At 40.3% G+C, this 24,189-nt stretch overlaps 1 protein-coding gene across 8 annotated transcripts in view; it reads left to right on the top strand.

Moving 5' to 3' along the window:
• Nucleotides 1–24,189, top strand: part of DENND2B (DENN domain containing 2B) — a 181,940-nt gene that overhangs the window by 71,013 nt on the left and 86,738 nt on the right. For all 8 annotated transcript variants that reach the window (XR_003991093.2, XM_030483962.2, XM_030483957.2 and 5 more), the window contains one exon: nt 11,007–11,111. Coding sequence is in view for 7 of the 8 variants with exons in the window: in XM_030483962.2 (XP_030339822.1) it covers nt 11,032–11,111 (80 nt within the window). In the remaining variant the exon portion in view is untranslated. The remainder of the gene's footprint in view (nt 1–11,006; nt 11,112–24,189) is intronic.

Raw genomic sequence — 24,189 nt, 5'->3', positions numbered from 1 at the left:
CATGAAATGAAAATGTCCTTGAGCATGAGGAAAGATGGGCTACTTTCTCTGAGGGACACAGAGTGCAGTCCCAGCACGGAGGTGAAGAAGGGGAGTGTACTTCTTTTCCCTCCTGCTGTTTCTTACTACCTTTTTTCCCTTCTAAAAGTCTCTTAACTTCCTTGTTTCCCACCTGCATTTTTCTGACACAGTATGTTAGCTGTCCTTTATCTCACTTTTTTTCCGCCAGTGTTCAACTTTTCTGATGTTTGCCTAGTCCTCACCCCTCCTCCCTGTTTCTTCTTCCATGGGCTTCCTCTGTTTCAGTGGCACGGCTAGGAGGAAGGTTGAGGTGCACTCATTTTGCTGGCACCATGCTTCCCTCCCATCTCTTTCCTGTCTCTTCAGTCATCTGAGGTGGGAGATGGAGTTAGGCAGGTAGGGCATGAGCTTCGCCCTCTCAGTCAGCTTACTCATGCCCTGCTGTGGTTTATTGTCCTGGAAGCACAGGGGGCTTGGTTTTATTTGTTTTGGCTTAGAATGTATAGATTTTGAAGGAGAGGGAGGCAGTAGCCAAGAGGTTCATAAACATGAAGGGAATCAGAAAACCACTGTGCACAAACCAGGTGCTCATTGCCCCGAGAGATGCCAGTTTGCAGGAAGGCGGCCATGGTAGACAGGAGAGGGTGGTTTTGGTGACCACAGAAGCTGGTGAGGTATGGTTTGTCTCTGTTAATGATGTGTTTGCCATTGGTGATAACGGCATGTCTGGGCCCCATCATGTTTCTGGAGAACTTGAACTTACCAAAGAACATGTCCTCACTGCTTGTGTGTGAGCTAATTCATAAAGTTACTCCTGGTTCATTGGTACAGAGTGATACTTGGAGAGATCAAACCACAGATTTCTGAAGTAGAGTAGGAAAAATAGGAGCAGCTCTGGGAAAATGGTCCAGTCAGATGCCAGAGTGTGGGTGATGGGGTGTTCTCTCTGGCACTGAATTTGAGGATCTCAACTTTAAGCAGTTTTCCTAAGGCTACAAAAGAAATCCATGCCAGAGCTCAAACACAGCTCAGAGCTCCTGAATCCTGCAGACGTTGCTTTAATGCAAGAGCATAATTTCTAAATGTAAGCAGATAGCTCTCCTGAACAGTTCTGGCATAAATCCCCAATACAAACAACAGAACTGCTTGCCATTCCATTTGTTGCTGCTAATGCCTGTGCCCAGGGTCAGTTCTGGATGTACTTTGGGTACAGGACCATTAAGATCATCTCGGTGCCTTTCTACAGATTAACTGCCAAGAGTAAAAGAGACAGACCCAAGGTTGTTCTCATCTCTTTGTACAAGCCAAGGCAGTTTTGGCTAATATTTTCTGCTTACATCCATGAGGTCTCCAGCCAGTTCCTCATCCTCCCAGGATGCTTTTATATCATCATATAGAGACAGTTGATCCAAATTAATAGTTGCTTCACTAGAAGTGTTAGCATTGGCAGCTTAGGTATCACGGACAGGACCTGCTTCTTGGAGATACTGACTCACAACAGTAACACAATTACTAGAACATAGTGATCTAAACTCAATGAGATTCATAGTAACAACACATAGCAGTTCTTGACCTTACTGAGACACTGGTATTGAAGATCTCCCACTGCTGCTTGAAACTTAAAGCAACATTCTGTGACAATGTCAGCTTGCCTTCTGCTTATGCCAATGAATTTAGTTTTCTTTTACTGCATGGAATTAGAGAGAAGTTGAAGGACTTTGCAGAGGACAGTGTAATTGTTGCCATTAGTTACTTGTGCTCAAGATCTCTGATTTTCAATCCTCCTGATACTCATGAAGCACCTCTTCCGCATCCTTCTCCAGATGCTTCTTGCCATCTTCCTGTGAAGTTAGTTTTTCTGGTGACGTCTGTGTTGGCCAGGATAGTTGGTTATCCTCAGAGTGTCCTTCACAGAATGCTCCTTACAGCCTTCTCCTGGAGCAAAGCACTGTTTGGATCTCTGTACAAACTTGGTCCTTAAATCATCTCAGATTTTCTTCTGCTTGTGTTAACCATCTTGCCTGTTCCCTTCTGCTTAGCACTAGGGAAAGGCAGTTATACACACTGGATGCTGATCCAGGGCTTTTGCTCTGACTTGAACTATGCAACTGCTTTGTTTCTCACTCTATTTACAGCAGTGGCCAGCATACTGAAGGTCACCTCATCTCCTACCAAAGCATGCCTTGAACCTGAATACTCAGTGTAGCAAACGACTGAACCTGTCTTCTCTTTTTCCTTTCTTTTTCAAAATCTTCTTTCTCTTCTTTTTCTTTTTTTCCTTTTTTTTTTTTTTTTTTTTTTTTATTTTTGCCTGTTTGCTTTGTCACTAAACAGAACCAGGATGAGGTACAAACCTGTTTGTCCTTCTTTCTTTCCTGCCATCATCAACCATTTGCCTGCATGGGGGTTGGAAGCAAAATATCTCCCTGGCCATCCTGGCCTTCGGTTGGTGCTTTTCTCCCTCTCTGCTCCCAGAAAGGGCTCTGCAGAAGGAGTCTGAGGCAAACATGCTAAAAGAAGTCTAATGGCCTTCTGAAAATAGGTGAAAATAGTGCCACCAGCTGCAGTGGCCTAGCCGGCCGTTTAAACCCTTTGGTTTCCGTGCTTTGATCAGTGGCATTGTTTCCCACATTATCACAAATAGTCAGTTGCAAAATGGAAGGCTATTTCAAGGGTTTTCAAGGTTTGTGAGTGTCAACTTCACTGCTGCATCTCAAGGTATGGGAGAAGAAGCTCAAGGGTCTGTTTGCACAGGCTGTGGGAAGCCAAATTATTCATTTATAACTCACTGCCTGCTCTGAGATAATTCACTGGTTACATTCTCACTCCTAAGCATGAAGTAAGGTAATTTGGAAAGTGTGTTGCCCACCCTAAACATGTACTAAGAAAATCTACATGGAGAGTTCATGTGGAGTATTTAGGGTGTAAATTTTCCTCTCTGTACAGACATGTTCTGACTTGTTTCTGCTTTATAAAGTATGAATTGAGAAATGAAGATTGATGTAATTTGTCTACATTGGAAAATTAATTCAGGCTTAAAGTACAATATAGTAGAGATTTTATTAAGCCTCTATATGGCCGAATGTGCTTCAGACATTCCTGGGTAGCACAGCTTACTTCTAGAAAAGATGGCACAGGAGCAGTAAGGAAACAGCTCAACTAGCATAACTCAAGCCATTTACCCAGTGACTTATAAGAAATGTATGGCAAAATGAAGACTGAATCCTTCTCTCTCAAGTCTTTATGCAGCTGCATCAAGATTCCCCTGCCTTCCATCATGTATTATTAAAACCCAGAATGAGACACATAACAGCTGTTAATTTTGCAGTTTGTGCTGTAGTGGTGTTCTGAGTGGGAGCCATGTGTGTCTGGCGGGGAGCAAGAGAGGTATGCTAACAACACTGCAGACAGCAGCTTGCTCTGTATTCTAGCCATGACCCGTATGTTGCCTCACATGATGCTCTAATGAATCAAAACCTACTGTAGCTGCAAAGTCAGGATGATTCTCAGCTGACAGCAAACGTTGTCAGTCAGCCTTGGGGTAAGGAAGGTTCAGTTGTTGGCGTCAGCTCAACAGGGAAGTTCCTTTTAAGACTCACTAAGACTTTCAGCTTGGTTTGTTCACTTTGTCTCCCCTGCAGCCTATGCTCCCAGGCAGTCTGTCCTGAGCAGTGAACTGTGCTCTGAATTGTATTGTGATGTCTGTAGGGACTGGTGACACCCTGCAGGAAATACTGAAGGGCAGTCTATTTTCTCATTTCTGATGTTCTTTGTGATGCAAAAAAAAAAAAAAAAAAAAAAAAAAAAAAAAAAAAAAAAAAATCAATGAAAAAACCTCTTCTTTAAAGCAAATCTGCATTCATTCCTTAGCAAAATAATAATTTGGGTTTTGTGTCACAATTAATTAGTATGCAAATGATGTTGCCATTAGAGGACTATGACTTCACTGAGGAATAAGCAACAGGAGCAGGTGAGCTCCTGAGATTTGAATGGGTGTTTTCATGCAAATATCCCGAGGACGAAGGGAAAGGACAAAGCATGAATAACACCAAGGAACTGTGATGTATATTAGACACAATTCATAAGTAGGCTGTTTTCATAGTGATATCTGGTCATTATGGAAATGTTTGTGTCGCAAATGCCAAAATTTCAAAGCTGTGATGGTTCTAGCAGCACTGAAAGTAATAGAAGAGCTTAGTGCTAAATTCTTACATTTGGACACAAGTTTTGGACTACAGTGTGTTTCAAGTGAGGTCTGTTCTCTCCAGTTTCAATTCAAGGCTAAAAATCAGCTTGAGGGAAGGTTAATGAAGTAATAAGGTAAAGAAGGGTGAGGGAGACAGATGAGGAAGGCATAAAATAGGAAAGTGCACAAATACCAGAAGGGAAAGGTAGGAAAATAGGGAAGGAGGGTGAGTAGAGAACTGCCCTCTCTAGGCAGCATGCCTGCTTTTCACCCACCTGGTTCTACAGCCGCCCAGGTCTGCCAGCCTACACTGAGAGGAGGTAACAGCTTTCCCCTCCAATAAGTGCTGCAACATCAGTTTCCTAATAGTATCCACTCCAGTTCAGTGGGACTTCACTGCTGAAAAGGTGGATTGGCATTGCAAGGTTGCAATGACAACCGAGTCCACCACCACTGATGGTTATACTAGGAAGTTTGTGCTGAAAGTAAACCTGTCATCCTTGGCTTGATTGGAACCAGGCTGTCTGCAGATTATAGGGAGGAAAGCTTTGGATGGGATTGTGGAGTTAATACCAGGTAAAATCTGTGCCTTCTGCAGTGTCATAAAGACAAAAAGTTTGACAACCCTCTTCCTTTGGCTCTGTTATCCACAAACATTGTAACTTGTTCTCAATCAGGGACTTTGATATATGTAGCTATGTGAATGGCTTGGTATTGTTTTCTCACTTAGAGATTATGCTAGAGTGTAACATGGCCTAGGCATGTACGTGTTGCTGATAACACAAGGTCTATTTTTTCAGTTTGTAGACTTGAAGGCAGTTAATTCATGTTTTGCAAGGAACCTGTTGATGTGGTCATAGTTAGCTGTGTGCTGTAACAATTAAACTTGGGATGAGATAGTTGAATTAATACTTTCTGAATATCTCCATGACAAGTCCTTGCTCAGCAGGTCATTTATCTCTTTATGTTAGTGTATGGTATTGCATGGCTAAACTTAAAGTGGCCTAGCTTAGAGAACAGGTTTACCTCATAAAAGCATGTAGCTCTTATAAAAATGTTCTTTGGAGTCTCTACAGAAGGCCCCTCAGTGCAGAAATCTTTAAAGAATTTATTGGACTTTCCAGTTCATCAGAACTGATATTGTTCTGGGAGGACTCAATTACCCGTTTTACTGGAAGGGAAAAAGCAAACTGCCACAAAGCGAAGCTGTGACTCTTAAAAAAATTTTTAGCTGTGCAACACCTCCTGAAATGTGGGCAAGCTTTCCTTAAAGCGCTTACAGAAGCATATTAATGTTTTCAACTTCTCAAGGCTTAGAGACATTCTGCTGCAGCTGCCATTAAAAGAAAAATAAGTAGACAAAATCAGCTATTCTTAGTGCATTTCTAAGAGTTTGTCTTTATTACAAAGTTCTCTCAAAAGCATGAGTTTGTCTTAGCAGTCTGTACTTCTTCCCTGTAATGCCTTCCTGTTATGTATCCGAGTCTCTACCCTGTGGGGCAGACCAAAGCAGTAATATTTCCCCCTATTTTCAGATCCCAGATCAGTGGAGTTTCAAGAGGAAAATAATTTGCCTTAAAAGGCTTCAGAACATATGCAGATCTTGAGAATCCAAATTATACCTTACAAATGGTATCGATTGCAGTAAAGATTGATTCAGTCTAAGACAGTTAAGTGTAGGTTAATCTTTTCAACACACGAGACAGCAAGGAGTTTACACATATTGAACTGTTACTGACAAACAAAAATAACAGCAGAAGTCCAGAGCAGAGAAATCTTATGGACACACTTGAATTCCGTGCTGGACGTAGACATTTTCTATGTAGAATTTGCATCCATGTTAGTAATAATGCTGGGAAAGGGCTTGGGAGCTTACATTCAAAGGCTCCCTTCTCAAGCCATTAGAAACCCAGCATCTATCCTCTTTGCCACTTTCCTAGCTTCATCTGCCCAGTGCTCCAGCCTGGGTCCCAGTGAATGCCTGTCTGAGAGGACTGGACCCACGTATACGTTGTCTTCTGCTTGCGTGAGTTCAGTAAGCAGCAGAATCTGGATTCTTCTTCACTAAGCTGCCAGATAAACAACGCTAGTGTTCCTGATGTTCAGAAAGCTGGCTTTGAAGCATTGCAACACACTCTATGGACTTTTTATTGGAACTGGATATTTAATGGAAAATATGCTTAAGAAATGAGTGCAGAAAATGGAGTGAAATGAATCTGTTTTAAGACTAAGCAGGAAAAAGGACCATATGGATAGGAAAAAGTATTGAGCACAGTGCAGCCTTCCAGTATCTGAAGGGGGTCTACAAGGATGCTGGGGAGGGACTCTTCCTTAGGGACTGTAGTGGTAGGACAAGGGGTAATGGGTTCAAACTTAAACAGGGGAAGTTTAGACTAGATATAAGGAGGAAGTTCTTTACAGTGAGGGTGGTGAAGCACTGGAATGGGTTGCCCAGGGAGGTTGTGGATGCTCCATCCCTGGCGGTGTTCAAGGCCAGGTTGGACAGAGCCTTGAGCCACGTGGTTTAGGGCAAGGTGTCCCTGCCCATGGCAGGGGGGTTGGAACTAGGTGATCTTAAGGTCCTTTCCAACCCTAACTATTCTATGATTCTATGATTCTATTAAAAACAACAACAACAACAACAAAAAGCTATCAAACAAAAACACATGCATGTCTGTTGAACTGAAGAACTCTCAATTGAAAAGACCTCTTCTGCTCCCATTATATTAACAGAATGAAAGATGTTGTCATTCAAATTATGAAAATGTTTTCTCTAAAACATCTGTTGATCTAAGACACTTATAACACATCTGAGCCGAGATATGAATAACTAGGCCCGATGTTATTCACCTTCCACAGAAGGAGAGGAGGGAATTGGTCCTTGCAGTGTAGTAACGGTGGATACCTTGTGTGTAAGAAAGAAGGATTTCTTGAGGCCTTACAAGACTCTCAGATAGTGCAAATAAAGCTCCGTTGATTACCTTCACATTTCTGGTGCTTAGTCCAAGCCTAGCGCTAGCCTGAACCACTTGTGAATGGGAGTCGCTGAGGAACAACTTGCACTGTAATAGTGTAATGTAATGAGTGGGTGCTTCCAAAGCACTGGGATGCTTTAGAAAATTATGAATAATTTTAAACTGTAGTAGTGAGAAGCATGGGATTTACAACTCCCCTGCTAACACCTGTTAATGGAATTAAAGGTTCAAAAACATCATAAAGTTCACTAGGACAAAGTGGGATTGTTTCCATGCCCCTTCTGTCCATAAAAAAGCTCCAGGCCACACTTTCATTTTGGCAGTGGAAGGAAACTTTTGGGGGAGGGAAGGGGGAGACAGTCCATAAGGAATATTGTGTCACTGGGGCTTCCTGAAATGATAAAAATCTGTCAGGAAACACCTGCAGTGCAGCAGGCATTTTCAGTCAGGATGATGAACCTTGCCTGGTACTAGCAGTAGATCCCATGTTGCCATCACACCATTTTTTGCGTGTCTGTTATTTTTACTCTGACCCTGAGAAATGGTTTGTGGATTTTTAGGCAAAATAGATGTAATAATAGAGAACATCCAGATCCTACCATCTATGCTTTTTAAATTACTAATTGGAGAGTTGCCCTAGTGAAATTAGTGAGACCACACCTGAAGTAAAGCACAATTTATGGCTAAATAAGTTTTTCAGAGTAATTCTTTACCTTTACAAATGAAACCAAATTCTGCATTTTGAGGCAAAGTGTAGTTAGATGGTTAACCAGGCAACGTGGAGTCTGTGTGACATGACCATCTTTAGATTTATTTTTAACAGTATGCCACAATACTTGAGAGATTTTGGTTTTCATTGCTTTGTGAAGGATAATTTGCACACACTGTGATGGAGAATGCTCTCATACAAGCCCAAGGGATGTGATTGTTACTATACGATACAATAAACTTACATGGCTGTCAAACTCATTTGAAGGCTCTTACTACATGACCATAAAATTGAGTTGAGCTTTTTTCTCTGTTTCCATTTTATTTTGGGAGCTGGGATATGGAGTTGTTTTGGTTTTTTTTTTTTTTTGTTTGTTTGTTTTTTGGTTTTTGTGGTTTGTTTTTTTTTTTGTGTATGTGTGTGTTTTTTTTTGTGGTTTTTTTGTGGGGTTTTTTTGTTTGTTTTTGTTTGGTTTTTTTTTGTGGATTTTTTTTTGTTTGTTTTTGTGTTTGTTTTTTTTTCCTTTGGTATTAAGCCTTTGCTTCCATGCACTGGATTGACTGTTTTTCTGCCATGTTCCAGTTATTTGGATTTTCTCTGCATATGCTGAGACGTTACCAGCATCACCTGCAGCAAAATATTCATGCAAAAGAAGCATTACAGAAAAATTGCATAGAAAAGTCAGTTGACATCACCAGAATCTCAAAAGCATGGGAAGAAAAACACTTATGTCAGCAAATTTGACATCTTGTGAAATTGTCTTTTCTAACTCAGTTCATCTTTTGCTGAAAGCAAAACAGTTTGGCCTATTTGACATTTCTGGTAGCTTCGAAATGTGAGGTTTAAATAATCACTTTTAAAAATATTAACCACAATCATTTTTACCAAGCTTTGAAGTACTTTTTTTTTTTTTTTTTTTTTTTTCCATTGGATTTTCGGTATGGAAAAAGTGGACTCTTGGAAAGTCACAACACAGAAGCACACTTGTTTGTTTGTTTGTTTTTTTAATGTGCCAGGTCAGTATCCCATCTTTTTGAGGGTCCCTTCAGCTTATTCTGATCTTGAACAGAAAAAGCAAATCTTGGAAAATGATCCTGAACTGTGTTAACAGTTGTTACTCACCTTATGCCACATTTATATCTCTTATTTTTCTCACCTAATTGCTAGTAAGTGATTTAGAGAGATTTAACACAGTAAAAGGATTGAATTGGTGCGTGGAAAACGTTGAAAAAGCTGCTGGCTTGCTGTGGAATGTGCAGTCCTAGAAAGCTTGGCCAGCGTCAGCGGGTTTCCTTTCTCATCCTGAGCAAGCCCTTTTCCAGTCGGAACAGGCAGATCTTTAACAGCCCTGTTATGTTGATACTGTAACACTAACAATAACAACGAGACACTGTTGGAATTTGGGGAGCTTCAGTGTAGAAAAAATGTTACCAGCTGGGAAAAAAATCTTCACTTAATCTGGGAAAATCGATACTTGCAAGACAATCCCAGAAGGACACGAAGACCTGGAGTCTGTGGTCAGCATGATTGACTCTGCCCCTGGATCTGCAATCTGCAAGATGTTTGCTGACCTTATTTGTGGCAGAGCTGTTTGGAATAAAGTGGTTTAGAGAATGTCCTCTTTCCCGTGATGGGTCCGTTAGTACAAGGATTATGTGTGTTGTCAGTTCCCAGCTTGCTTTTCAGCATCGCATTACAGTTGGCTTCTCACGCAGTCTGGACTTACTGTGGGTTTGAGTAAACAAGAAGTTTTGTAATACTCCTTATTTTTGCATTAGCTGTGCCATTAATGGTCATAAAAATTGGTAGTTCTGGTCAGACCCCGGAGGCCAATGCTGCAAACCATGGTAGATATTTTAGCTTATGAACTAAGGAGCATCTCAGAAGCCATGCAGAGCATATGCCAGCAGAGCCACACAATCCTTGAAAATAACTCCTGCAGCAGCAGGTGGAATAAGCCTGTTCTGTTTCTTTCACAAGCAACTCTGCTGGCATTTGGGAGATCTTATCATGACATGATAACACCTTTTTCCCTCATTTTGCAAAATATTTCTCAAACAATCTCAATGACAGAGGAAATAGTTGCCACCAAGAGCTGTTCTCCACACCACAGAAACACGGGATATAGTCAGCAGACGGGCATGTTATTAGAGGTTACCACTTTTATACCCCTGGGATTACGTGCTGGCCTATCTCCATATTGTCATATTCTCCCTTCAGTCGCAGCACACCATTCCTAGTAAGACAATGGGATGAGGGCAAAATAAATCATTGTGCTGGGCTGTTTCTTTGCCATTTATGGAGCAATGTTACAGAAGTACGGTTCATCTTTTGGTCACTTAACTGGATATATAGGGTTTTTACAATGGTTGAAATTAAATATACAGCTTTTGGGTTGTTACCAAATTACTAGGAAATAAATAAGAATTAGTAATGATTCTTTATATTACCTGAGGTCTTAAAAATATCCTACGACAGTTTTACATAAAGAATCTTGGGGCCAATAGGGAAAACAATTTGTAGATATTTTCATACCATAAGGAGATTTGAAAATTATATTCAACATATTTCCTACTGAATATATTTCAACATTAGAAAATATTGCAATTATATTCAACATATTTTCTACTGCATATATTTCACTATTAGAAAATATTTCCATAATAGAGCTGCATTTTAAAATTTGAGAAAAGTTTCTTCATTCCTTGGAATAGATTTTGTGGCCAAAATGCCAGTCATAGCTGTGGTATTTGCAAGGATCACACAGTGCAGTTACTGGGTTCTCCACGTATACTGGTGGATGAAAGGACCACACCAAACCTGTGATATTTTGTGAACTCTTTATCAAGCTCCATTCTTCAGACATGCCAGAACCTGAAGCATACACCGAATTCCCATATTTCCCTTTACAGCACGAGGCTGTAATAAACTTGTCTCTGGATGTGAAAGGGCAGCAGTAGAGAGGTTGGGTTTAGTTTTTCAGGATCATAATGAGACTGATTGCATTTCATAGAATGAAAAGCAGCTTGGAGTTCTGCCTTTGCACAGCATAGTACTTCTAACAGTCTTGAAGGTTAATTGATTGAAAACTTCATTGTTTTTTTTTTCATCCCAGATAGCCACACTTCTAGAAAGCAGAAATGACCATGACTGCCAACAAGAATGCCAGTGTCAACAGCAGAGCTGGAGGGAGTAAAGTGCCTCAGGACGTTCTGGATAGGTAAGTAGTGAACTGCAGGCTTCGTAGATTCTGAGAAAGGTTTGTCTGCATTTGGAACAAAATCTCTGTTCAAAGGTAAATGACCTCTGTTCTGACACAGAGAGTGCTTTGCTGGGCTGAGAGAAGTTTTTTGTAGGGATTGGAGGAACCAAAGTATGAGTAAAGGTCTGCTTCTGGCATGTTTCTGTCAAGCTGTTGCTGCTTGCTGGATAGTTATGATGAAAGTGATTGCAAGGTGGGACCTGTGTGGAAGGCACTGTGTAAGCCTCAGGAGGTTTGCACTAAATTTCTTGGCCATATGACTACATGTGAGCTTTTCGCTATTGCCAATCTCCAGTTTGTATTTTGTTTTGTTTTCTGCCATGTTTTCTCTTCTGTTTCTGCCTTGACAGACAGTGGGCAGACAGTCTCCTGTTACAGGTCAGGGAGCGAGCGTGAAAGGGCTGAATGTAAAGTACAAGGCTCATCTCTGTCACTTTGCTTACGTGTCCTCCTTTCTGTAGCATTAAAGTAATTTACAAAGCAGATCGACTTTAACACTAACAGCTGGGGGAAATCTGAGCCAAGGACACCTTAAGACCCCAAGCCTGACAATTCTGAGAGAATCAGTCTGTTTAGATTGTCTGCTTCCAAATGTGTGCATGCTTACTTGTGGCTAAGAAACACTATCCTAAGAAAGTTCTAGTCCATCAGAAGACTGTGATGCAGCTGCACACAGTGGGTTCAGATGCCTGTAAATAACAGGCACTCACGAATTAGTACAGTATAATGGCAAGACGGGTAGAGTCAGTTACTGTTCCCTTGTCCTTCAGTTTATACTGATCAAAGGCAGTGGTCTGAAGACAAGAAGTTTTCTTTGGGCAGCTCTGCTTTGGAGTATTACTTTGGTATGCAAGTAAACAACTCACCTGCAGCCAACAAGTTCTCATATCCAGGTCAGCAGAGTCTTGTTCTCAGCCACAGCCTTTACAAAGTAATGCTGACAGATTCAACCTGTGGCTTTCACATATGACAAGCCCACCAGCTGCTTTCATTTTGGGGCTGACAGTCGCAAAACCCTCACTTAAATCTAAGGGCAGCCTCAGTATGCTTTGACTGGGAAAGTTTAGACTACCATCAGACTACAGAACCTTTATGGATTAACCATTTGAATGCAGGAGCAAAGCTGTAGACTTTGGATGTCACCTTAGTGAGGCGAGTAGAAAGCCATATAAACTGTGCAGGCTCTTTCTTCAAATGCATGAAGTGTCTGTTGACCTGTCTCTGTCTTTACTGTAGCATTTGTCCAGCTCTCCAGGGGATTCTTGTATGGCTATCTTGTCCTGCTCTGTTTTGAGGGGCTGTTTTACACTACCTTACACAATAACATGCCAATGTCTCAATTTTTCTTGTGTTTAGGCGCAAAACAAGACTTTAACACTATTATAAACAGCATAGAGGAGAAATGTGTGAGTAACATGCAGTGGCCTTATAGAGTCTCTGTACTGCACTGATATCTTTATGTTATTGGGCATAGAAATAAAGAAGATGCTCTTTGCATTACGAAGTTCAGCAAGTAACTCTGTAAGGCATTCAGTAGGTTGCAGTAAAATGGGTCTGTGCCAAGAAATCAATGTCATAAAGGAAAAAGTAGTGGAGGTCCTATTTATTTGTTGGAGACTTCAGAATAAGAGCGTAGGTTGTACCAATGTCAATGAAATGCTCCTATCACTTTGGGCAGGCTGCATCTGTTCTTGCCATCGCTGACTGAGGGTACCACACCTGACAAGCTGTACCAGGGTTACTCCTAGCTGACAGCAGCACAGCGTGTGCATAGAAGGGTTATATGGAGAGAACGTTACAGTTTCAAATACTTTAGTAAAGACTGTGATTCAAGTGAGTAGATCATGGAATTACTGTTTGATTTTATCCACTTGAAAATAAGATATCAGAGGCAAAAAGTCCTTGTATTGGGAGCTGCCAGGTATAGAACAGCTGGCGTAGATGGAGAAGTTCAGACAGAAGTTGAGGAGAGTTGGCTTTGATCCTAGCAGGGAACTGTAGGTCAATTTGAAATAATGTTGAATACTGGCTTGGTTTGACATACCTGCCATTGTATTCTGAACTTTTACAAATGCCAACAATGGAAAAGGGAAAATGGAAATTAAATTCTGGGATTTTCAGGATGGAAGCAATAGAGGAGATTATTACTATTCTTTTTAATCAGTTTATTTCTTTTCTGTTTTTATTTAGAGGAAAAACTCTTTTTAAATGACACAACTCTGTTTTGCATTTAAATGCTCTGGGCTTGTTCTTGGTTTTGGTTGTGTTTCCATATTTCATGCACATATGGCTGCATCTGTATTGCTTTCTACATCTAAAAACTTATTTCTCTCTTTCACCTCTCTGCTACACCTTTTCACTTATCTACATATATTATTGAATCCCAGGCAATTTTCCTGAGCTGGATGAAATGACCTCATGCTGATTACCAAGAGACAGGTTGCCCTACAAGGTAGTGATGAATTAATAACCAAGAGCCTTAGGTAGAACCCTGACCCTAATCCTGCCTCTCCTAATGACCTCCTTTGCAGCATTGTCACACCCTTCCTACGTCTAAACCTTTCATTAGGTTGATTTGCCTTTCTTCCTTCTGGTTCTGTTCTCCTTTTTAAATTGTGCAGTTGACTAAAGATACAGGTAACCGGCATTCATTCTAGTTCTTTTATTAGGCATGTTATGCTGTGCTAAATCTCAGCAGAAATGGACTTGATATCCTTGTATGTTCTCAGTTTATTGGTTTGTGTGTTTGGCATCTCATAGTATAAAACAGTAAAAAATATAAAATAAAAGGGGAGTGAGGGTGGCTAGACAAATTTGTAGAGAGATGCGTATGTAGATATTAAAACCAGATCACTAATGATATCTGGCATTCTCAAGTTGTTTATCATCCTCCCACCAGCACAGACAGACTGGTGCTGGGAACTTGGGTCTAGACTTTACCAAACTTTGGACCTAGTCTTTGGGTTTAAAATCTTTTCCATTCTGAACAGCTTAGAAAGTACTGTGGGATAGTAAGTTATTGGATAATAACTGTAAAATAAACTGTCTTTCCTTATCATTGCCATCTGTCTTGATTAGAATTTGTCAGGAGAAGTTTTTGTAAGTACAAGTATGGACCTGAAGCTAGGGAAAATCTTTGAGTTGCACTTGCGTGACAAATGAGATGAATAGGTTGTCATGCACCAGTTCTCCATCCATTATTTTGCCTTATGTCGTCTTCTTCACCTGTCTTTGTGAAACCCTGTAAGAGGATGTTATTTGAGTCAACCATGAGGATTCTTCATTTTAGTCAGACTGTAAATCAGCAGAGTAAGTGCTGGCATAATAAAAGTTTAAGACTTTCAGGATTTATTGCCAACATGTTCAAAGATTCACTGAAACCGAGCAGTCATTGTCTCCATTTAGTACAGGATTTGACTGGAGATTTGGAAATCTGCAAATGTGCTTTCTCTATATATAATTTGTGCAAGTAGAGTTTCAGTAAGTGCTGATACTAGCAAAACACAGGTGTATTAGTCTCCTGGTGGCTAGGACAGCTTTTACTGTTATTTTTGGTGGGTTTTATTGTTGCAAGAGTGTTCGGTTGGACTCAATCTTGAAGGTTGTTTCCAACCTAAATGATTCTACTACTCTAAGATGCAAGGTGTGTTTCAGTGATAGAGTGTCACCATCTGGTTCAACCTTTTGTGGTTCCTTATGGGTCAGAAGCAAAGGTTAGTAAAGTCTATAGAAGTCTTTCAAGTTACTTTGGCTGTGAATTAGACCCTCCTAGATCATGGATTTAAATTTTAGTCATAAATATCTTCAGTGGAAAGGAGGTGCCTACAAGTAAACATCTATACAACTGCATCAAGATTATTGCAGTAATTAAGATTTGTTTGGTCGTTACCAGAGTGTGAATCCACTGACTTGAGACACCACAGCCATTTTTCCATCAGCGTTGTGCTAATGGCTGTTTAGGAAATGAGGCAGAGACAGAGAGCAATGTGAGAGAGGATAACTGTGAGTCTCACCTGAGAAACTGGTTGTGAGATTCACAGGCTTCTGCTGTGAGCACAGGAAGGGAAAACCTTTGGAACTGAAGCAAGCGAGGTGATTTAAAGAAACATCCATCTACTCTGATGCATTCTTTCGGAAGTTATCTGAAGTTCATTCACCACTTGTTACAAATGGAGATTTTTGTGTGTCAAAATTTTTGTGTGGCTCAAGTTTGTGAAGCAAACGTGACTGTGCTCTGAATAGGAAAATTGTAGAAAGATGATAGGGTGGTAGAAGTTACGAAACATTTTCACTACAAGGCAAGAATAGAGTGACTGTGCCCCTTCATCCTGGAAAGGAAAGGATTAAAGGGAAAGAAGGGGTAATAGAAGTCTCTGAAATGATATATGGAACAGAGACAGTAAATAGGGGAAAAAAAAAATCTCTTTCTATTTAAGAACCTATATGAATCAAATGAAACTGCAAGATGCCAGGTTGAAAACAATTTGAGACGAAGGTACGTCTCTGCAGCGTGTTTTTAACTATGGAACTTACTACTGCAGGATGTTGTAATCAGACAAATTCATGGAAGAAAAATCTACCAAAGGCTTTTAGCCACTGAAACAAACCTGTGAGTCAACAGACAGTTAAGCTGGTTAAGTAGCACTGCATGCTCATCTTGTTTCTTATGTTCTTCTCTAGCTACCTGCTAACTGTCATGGTCAGTGACAGAGCTTGGAGTAGGAATGCTTTTTGGCCCAAGCCAGTGGGGTTGTCTGGAACAAGAGTCAATTATAGGAAGCAAATATTAGAGAGTTTGCACAAGGATTGTTACACTTACTAAATAAGACTTTCTGGCTTTCCATGAGCTTCAAGGAAACAACTTTAATCCTTCCTTGTGAGTCACTGAGGTGAGCGCCAAGGAGCGGGAGGTTAGGAAAGCACCGTATGTACAGCTAAAAGAGACTTCTTAGCAGTTCTGGCAGGAGGCAGCTCTGTGAAATCTTATTAACTCTTCAGCAGGAGGCAAAGGAGCCCATAGCATACTTGCTGCTAGTGTGTGACCCTTTTGCATCAAATGACTAGTTTGTTTGATTGCACCATATTAAGAGGATCGGTGTAATTCTGAGAAAACCTTAAGACAACAGAAGTCAAATAAAAGGCATAAGCAGCATTTGTAACCCCCTCCTCAGATTGTGGCTTGCTTTCCTTTGGCAAATGAGTTAATATTTATCTGGAATCTTTGTGTTTTATGCAGAAACTTTATTTGAATTAATGAATTAATTTATAAAGTGTTTGTCCTAGTGTTGCGTTTGGTCCAGCACAAAGATAAATGTAGAAATGGCACTACCAGCTCTGACTTAAAAATCACCTCAACACTATACTGTATTAAAACAGGCCTATAGCTGTGTCTATGAGGTCATGCTCTACTTAACAAAATACAGGTTTCAAACTTGTAGTCTGTTTAGTCTAACAAAGAAAAGAAAAAAAAATTGTGAACAAAATAATTATATATTAATGTATCATCGTGTCTTAAAATTGCAGTTTAGTTAGAGATGTTAAATGCAACAAGCACTAGTCCAGAGCTGAAAAGTGTTTAGAGTAACTGTGGCTACATAACTTCTGTAAATCATTCCTGATGTCTCTACCTCTGGCTAATATGCCATCTCTGAAATTGGGATCTCAAGGCATTTTATACACTTGGCTTGAGCCTTATCACCTGCTGCGTATACTACTGGAGTACAGGAAGTGTTTGTTTTTAGAGGAGCCCATTGATCTACAGTTTTTGTCTGAGGGTACTGCATGAGGTGTAAGTAATTTCAGAATTTGGAGATACAGTCTTCTTCCAATGTATTTGTAAATGGTAGAAGTTCCCTTTACCTCCAGTATATTCTGTGGTGCAGGCTGCATGACATATGAGTCCCACCTCTTAGGACTGTGTTCCTGCCAGGCAGTGTTACCCTACTACATGCAGTGCTGGAATGAGAAACAGAGTAAACATTGCAAGGCACATTTTTACTATAGGATAGGATTTTAAAATAAATTATCTAATTAAAAACAGTTCAAAACATGAGCAGTATCCTTCCGCTGTAAGCAGAGAATATATCCCTGTAAGCAGAATTACTTAGACATTGATTGGATGTACTTTCTTGTTTAATAACTTTTGGCTAAATTTCTGTTAAACTGGAAAAAAATTACACACATCAGTATCTATTTTTGTAAATGGAATACTTAATGTTCATAACATGTGGAAGATATTTTGATGAATTAAGCAATATATGCACTTAACAAGAAACATCGTTTACAAGGATAATATCATTACGCTTACTCTCAGTTTCTTGAGAAGCAAGTAAAGGTGATTGTCCTCTGACTTCTTATGGAACAGCACAAAGTCTGTCCCATGTAAAGCACATTTAAATGTGTGCACAGAAGTTTCACAAATCAAGTCTTACGAGTGAGCTTTTGAAAGCTTAAGCACATTCGTATACTGTTTACAGTGAACAAAAATCAAGTTTGCTCAAGTGTTTTGCTGGTGTGGTGACTTTAGCAGTATACACAGAGGGACTGCCAAGAACAAATATCTTTTTAGTTTAATGTCTCTGGGCTTGATTTGGGAAGATAGCCAAAGCAGAAACCAATCCTGCTTCCAGTTGTGCAAAAGGATTGTGTGTCTCAGGAGAACCAGTCTCAGAGGTTATGCGTCTGAGGAAAACTACATCACTGCAATCATGTGAGTTTGGTTGCGGATTTAATTTTTTGATGTGGGCTGTTGTCTTTACATGCAATCTGCACAGGAAAGGTGTCGTCCTCACTGAGGTGGAGAATGTCCTCCAGCTGAGCAGTCGTGATTTAATGACACAATAAACTGAGCGTGCTGACGTCAGTTGGTTGTATAGCAAAGCATCAGAAATTTGTGCTAGCGAAGGCTTACACCTGAAAGTTGCTGTAAGCACAAACTTGCAAGTTGTTAATTTCCTAGTCTAACAATATAATAAATATACTCCTGCTTGATCAAAACTGAAATCTGATCACTGAGTTTCATCTTTGTCCTTGTCTGGGAAGATCTGAGCTGGTACCCACGAACCTCTTCATATAGGCTTTGGTTTTTGTCTTCCAACAATATGTGAGGCCATTCTTGCTGCCACCAACAATTTGTCAGCCCCATTAGTCTAACATGTACTGAGATATGTTTGCACTGGCTTTGTGGCTCAGACTTTCTCCAGAATTTAAGATAATGGGGCAGAATTTTAATTGGCAGAATCTGGCTTACCTCCAGTGAAGGCAGTGGAGATGCACCACATAAACCAAATGACTATCTGGGCTAATATAGCTCTAGAGGTACCGAAGGAGTGTTTTGGCTGAATTGTTTAGAATTCTTTAAATATCAAATAAAATAATGACTTCTATTTCCTAACCAAGCTATCCCCCGGGGAGTGTTATGTCCAGCTTTATCATGAGTATGGGGTTATTTGCTGTTGTTATTCAAGGTAAAATCACTGTTGGAAATACAGAGGGAAGGCTTCTCAGGCTGATGCATTCCCTTGCTGCTAGCTAAACCAGGGACCAGATCTGGACCTGCTTCCACAGGGCCTCAGCTTCTGTGTAGCCATCACCAGTCACGTGGAAGGCAGGCCAGATGCTCCCTTTTTGGAATAACAGGTCTTTGCACATGCTCTGCGCTTGCTTTTTGCGGTTACAGATGACTGCAGGAGGTGCAAGGCTCTAGAGGACTGATTTGAGATGTTTGCAGAGCCAGCAGAGTTCTGGAGCAGTATTCTTCTATCCACTCTGATTCTTTTGCTTGGGAACCTGGTAAATAATCACTGCATTTGTGTAAGCAAACACAACCTTTCTTGTTTGTTTTAACAGCAGCAGTATTTTATTTGCACATGACAGAACTCAGCAAAGCTAAGCTGTGTAGAAATATTGTTTGGGTTGGTTACTAGGAGAAGTGTTGTTGTGGGTTGGGTACCTGTCCCCATCACCTGCTGATGTCCATGCTCAGCTACTTCATATGCACATCAAGGTCTTGTGTTTTATTTCTGTGGTTCTGTGATGAAGGCAGAAACAATACAAGCTTTCAGAAAAATATTAGTTAAAGGAAGGTTTCATGTATGTGTTTCGGCCTTAAAAAACTGAAATATACAGTCACTTCCAAAACCAGTCCTAGTCTGCACTGGAAGAAGTGTTGTCTTCAGAGAGGCAATGCCTTTTCTCTCATTTAGAGGGATCAGCTCATGGATGCAACTGTAGTGCTTTTGCTTGCTCTTACCTGATATTTAACAATATTATTATAACTTATTTTGTATCATTTCAATCATTCTGCTACTGTAACTCCCCACCCCTAAAAAAAGAAAAAACCCAAACCAAAGCAGTGTCCTTCAGCTCTGTGTTAAGCTGTAGACACTGTTCAAATTTACTGTCAAGACATTCATCCAGATGTGGTTCAGTCTGCCTGCACTAGCAAATGAAATATCTTGCGACTACTGCAAAAGAACTGCGTTCATGTGCTGCTGGATACCTCGGGAGGCAGATAAGGCAGAAGAGCTCCCTCCCTATTGCCACGACAGAGTGTGGTGGGGCTCTGCATCCGCCATGATGGAGCCCTGATTCTACCATAAGAAAAATGTTAACAGTAAGATAGACAAAAAGTAACTTTTTGTATTTATATATTTCATGTAAATGTAAAGACTGTGATATTTATTACATGTCCTGAGTTTTCTGTATGGAGAGCATCATGAAGAGAGCAATCACTTGGAAATCAAAGGATGCATCTTCAGCTCCCTGTGTTGCCCTACAAAAAAATGAGGTTTTGGTCTTATTTAAAACTCTAAAGCAATTTCCCCACTAATTATTATGTGTCATTGCCATTGTCCTAGCACAGTTATGATAAAGGACTCATCTCTTATGCTTTCTTTGCTAAGCATGTAGACAGTGTTGCCGCAAGTGATAGAAAATCTGCTTCTTTCCCTTTTGCAGATGGCTCCATTTCAGTTACAGGCAAAAAGTGTTCTCTGCCTGGGCTCTACAGTTAGTGGCATGGTTTAAAGGAGTCTCCATAAAACATTAGTTATAGATAGCTGTAGATGGCTATACTATTCACACTTTGATAAAATGTTCTGTGTGGATGATGTTCCCATCCATGCTTAACAGAAAGTTTAGTGGGATGTTTGGATGCCAATTTAATTTGTACTATAATAATATGCCGTGGGGAAAAGTGCTGGTGTGTTTGCTGCTGCCTCAACTGTGCGCTGAAATGCTTACCAAAATAGACAGCCAAGTGTGGTGTGTCTCAGTGAAAACCTTTCTCTGGAGGACACACACAGATGTAGATGCAGAAAACAATGACAGAGAAGTCGGTGGGTCTAGAAGTGCTTGATGGTGTTGCACAACTTTAGGGAGATTTGTACATGGTTTGGTAGGTTAGCAGTTGCTGTTTCATGCTATTTGGTTGTACAAGTTCTTGTTTTCAAGGGACTCTGGTAGGGGAGGGAAGCTTTTCCAAGAGAGTGAGCAATGTATACCTAAAGCAGGGAGCCAAGTCTTCGTTTTATACCTCTTGAAATAATATATAGATTTTGAAATAAAAGTTTCTTTTGCTCCATCGGTTGTAGTGTAGTCTGGGCTAAAACAGCTCCTAGTTTTCCCAGTCAGAGCAGCCCTTGGGAACTTCGTAGAGCACCAAGAGGCCAGTGGTGTGAGTTCAGCTCATGTGTTCTTGGCATGTCCCTGACTCTCCCTGCTGCCTGTGCCAGGCAGCACAGGAAGCAAGGCCCTGACCGCTCACCTCTGCTGTGCTGCGGGAGAGCTCCTGGCAGCCGCATGTGGCTTAAGGCGAAGAGGCACTCTGCACTGAAGTGCTGAGATGTGTTCGCCCACCAGAAGTATTCGCCTACTGCTCAGAAATAGTAGTGAGAAACTTTAAAGCTTCTTATGAGTTTGTGAAACAAAGCCTGTAAAAAAAGTTTGTTACTTTAAAAAAGAATCAAGTTTTAATATTTTGACAGCAAGTTTGAAAATAGGAAGAATAGTGTTCAATAAAATTCTGCTAAGAGAAAGCAATATGTAAAGTTATTTGAGCCATAATGGGACAGTCTTTATTATTTTGTTGTTTTTAAAACCATTGAGGTTTAGAAAACAATATAAATAAACTTCAGCCAAACTGTGGAAACCGAATAACTGATGTGTAATCTATTAGCAATTATTGTACTTCTTTAAAAGAAGACACAGCTTGAACTGTGCAGCTGACAAATTTTCTACTGGCCAGTTCCCAGCAGTGCAAAGATACATTTGGTTCAGAAAGCAATAGCAGCCGTTATTTACCCTGTGAGGTTGGAGGTGTGTTTGGGACACAAAGCCCCAGCAGCTCAAACGTGAACTGGACCATGGCAGGTGGGAGTGAGGTACTGTCATAAGGAAGAAAATGTCAGCAGTGGGAACAAGCCAAAGCACTGATTCAAATGACCCTGAAATGGGAAGAACTTGAATACAGGCTTTATATTCATTGACTTCATTGCTGTCCTTTATCTGGTAAGCAGCATTGGTGGGGTGCTGATTTCCAAGGAGGTTGAATATTCTCCTCGGCCTGCTCAGCAGTGACCTTGGGGCAGTGGATTAGAGGGCAGGCTGAAATCTCCTGAGATCTCTTTAGCAGGGTTGCAGAAATATTCTTGTAAGCACAGTGGTCTAGAAAAGAAGAATGGTTTGTAAACCAAGGTAACAGCTTCTAATTAGAACAAGAGATAGAACTGAAGAAATGGACTTTTGGATGCATTCTTTGGGCTTCCTCAAATGGTGGGGAGGAGCAGGAAATTTTGTTATTCCATTTCTACTGCTGGCTACTTTGACTTTAATTCTTACCAGATGTCTGTTCAGGAAGAAGCATTACTACTTAACTTATATGCACTTGTTAGTCAAGAAAATAGCTTTCTTAGATGGAAGTTGTGTTAATATATCCCTCCCATTTGCACAGGTTTTTGAGAAAAAAACACCCCAACCAAACCAAAAACCTAAAATTTTGTTTGCATTTTGCTTCATGCAGTTCAGATCAAGTTTGCTTTATTGCTTCAGGAATGTACCCTGGCAAATTACTTCTCATAGTAATTTAATTCTCATCAGACTCTGAATGCTTTATGCCTTTATATGCAGCAAATCATACATCATCATTAAAATTACCTTTTCTATTAAGGTTTATATTTGCTAAAAACAATGGAAACTAACTAAAAAGTGAAAAGTAACAAGACTTTCAAAAAGCAGAGTGTTGCAGTTGGCAGGTTAGCCTAAAAGTGGCATTTTTAATGCAACTGTGTTCTGTTCCAGTACAAAGACTATTTAGACAAACACTGCAATCTTTAATTGTTTAATCCCTATATTTACATTAGCATAACCAATAGTACTAAGACCTCAACTAAACTATTATAGATTTTTGCAGAAAATTATGAAACCAGCATTGTTTTGGAAATGTTTCTGACGTCTTTCTAGTGTTTTTACTGCACCAAAATGTAGTGAATACAAGCAATGAGCAAAACCCTTGTTAAAACACAAGAGTCCCCACCAATGCAGTATCAGAAAACTAGAGTAGGATTCATGTGAAATTGTTTATTGGGTGGTTATAAGAAGTGAGACAGAAGTCCACATGGGATATAGCATAGGATATAGCTTAGTAGTTGTGCGAAACAGTTTTACATCATATGCCAATGTTTCAATTTTCCTGGAGGAAGTCATTCTTAGGAATGAAAATCTGGACCAGAAAGATGCTGGCAATCTGACTGAAAAGATCAACAAAGATACAAGTTATGAGCATTACTAACGATGTTTTATGTTCTGTGAGTATCTGTCTATTAGGAGCTGGTGTGAGACCCTCATGTCTTTACACTTCAGCTGTTGAAAAGCCATCAGTATGGGAGAACGATTTCTGTTCTGTGCCCTAATCAGTCTGGATTCGAATCAGTGATTTAGCAATGAAAGAGTCTGTGTTCTCCTACCAGTTTCCTGCACTGTTTATTTATCCTAAAAAGATATTTTCCACTTGAGCGGAACAGAAAATTGAAAGAACACATAGCAGAATTTGTAAAGAGTGAGATTGAAAGGAAGACCTGACATAATGACATATAAGTGAAAGAATTATTCTGCGTTTCTTCCCTGATTTGAAGAAAACCATTTTGTCCAGAAAGCCAAAGCAAGAAGTACTATTGTCATAGCATCCTCACAGTCTTTTCACGGGCTTTCTCCTCCAAATAGCATAACTATTCACCAGGTAATATTGTGTACAGAAACTGGGAGTTAGTTAAATGCTTAATTCAGTCTCCACACTGAGCATCAACATTGTATTTGCACTTGAGGAACATTAACAGCAAATGGCCTTTAAAAGCAAATGAAACTGTAAGCATTTTCCTGCAAGTAGGAAAATAGGAGCTAATGGAAATACACAATTGTCATTCGTATTATTAAATTATATGCATTGAAAAATGCCCATAGTGCCTAGCAGGCTTTGAGCAAGAGATGTGCCAGTGAGAGCCCTCTGTAGGAGAGCAACGGGTCTTGATTATTCTAGCGTCCCTGTCAGCACAGAGCCAAGGACTTGCAAAAAAGTGTGTCTGTAGACCTTAGCTACCTGTGCACAGGATTTTTGGGTCATCCATCTCTATCTTTTAAATTAGGTGTGGCTTTTTCAAAGTGCCCTTTTTTCTGTGCAGCGGACGCTTATCCAGGGAAGCAGCTGAGCCCGTAAGGAGACTTGTCAGTACAGACAATTGAACAAATGCCCAGTAATCAGACTGCTCTCACATGAAAACTCTACCCCCTTGATTTGCTGCTGATTTGGAAAACCACTTTATGTCAACAGAGGCAAACAGGGGAGATGGCAGATAGCCTGTGCCCATTTGAAACTGTTGGCGCAGACTTAAAAGCATTTTAATGTGGATTTTTAACCTCTCCCTTTCCTGTCAAACAGTAATGTCACCCATGTGGACTTCCAGATATATGTTGAGTCTGGTGGGCTTGTTCACTATGCTTCTGTGTGTGTTGTTGGGTACTTGATACAGCTTCTATGATTTCT

Source organism: Strigops habroptila, chromosome 4 (assembly GCF_004027225.2).
Source record: "Strigops habroptila isolate Jane chromosome 4, bStrHab1.2.pri, whole genome shotgun sequence".
NCBI lineage: Eukaryota > Metazoa > Chordata > Aves > Psittaciformes > Psittacidae > Strigops > Strigops habroptila.
The sequence above is the reverse complement of the archived record's forward strand: the minus strand, read 5'-3'. Positions and strand labels throughout refer to the sequence as shown.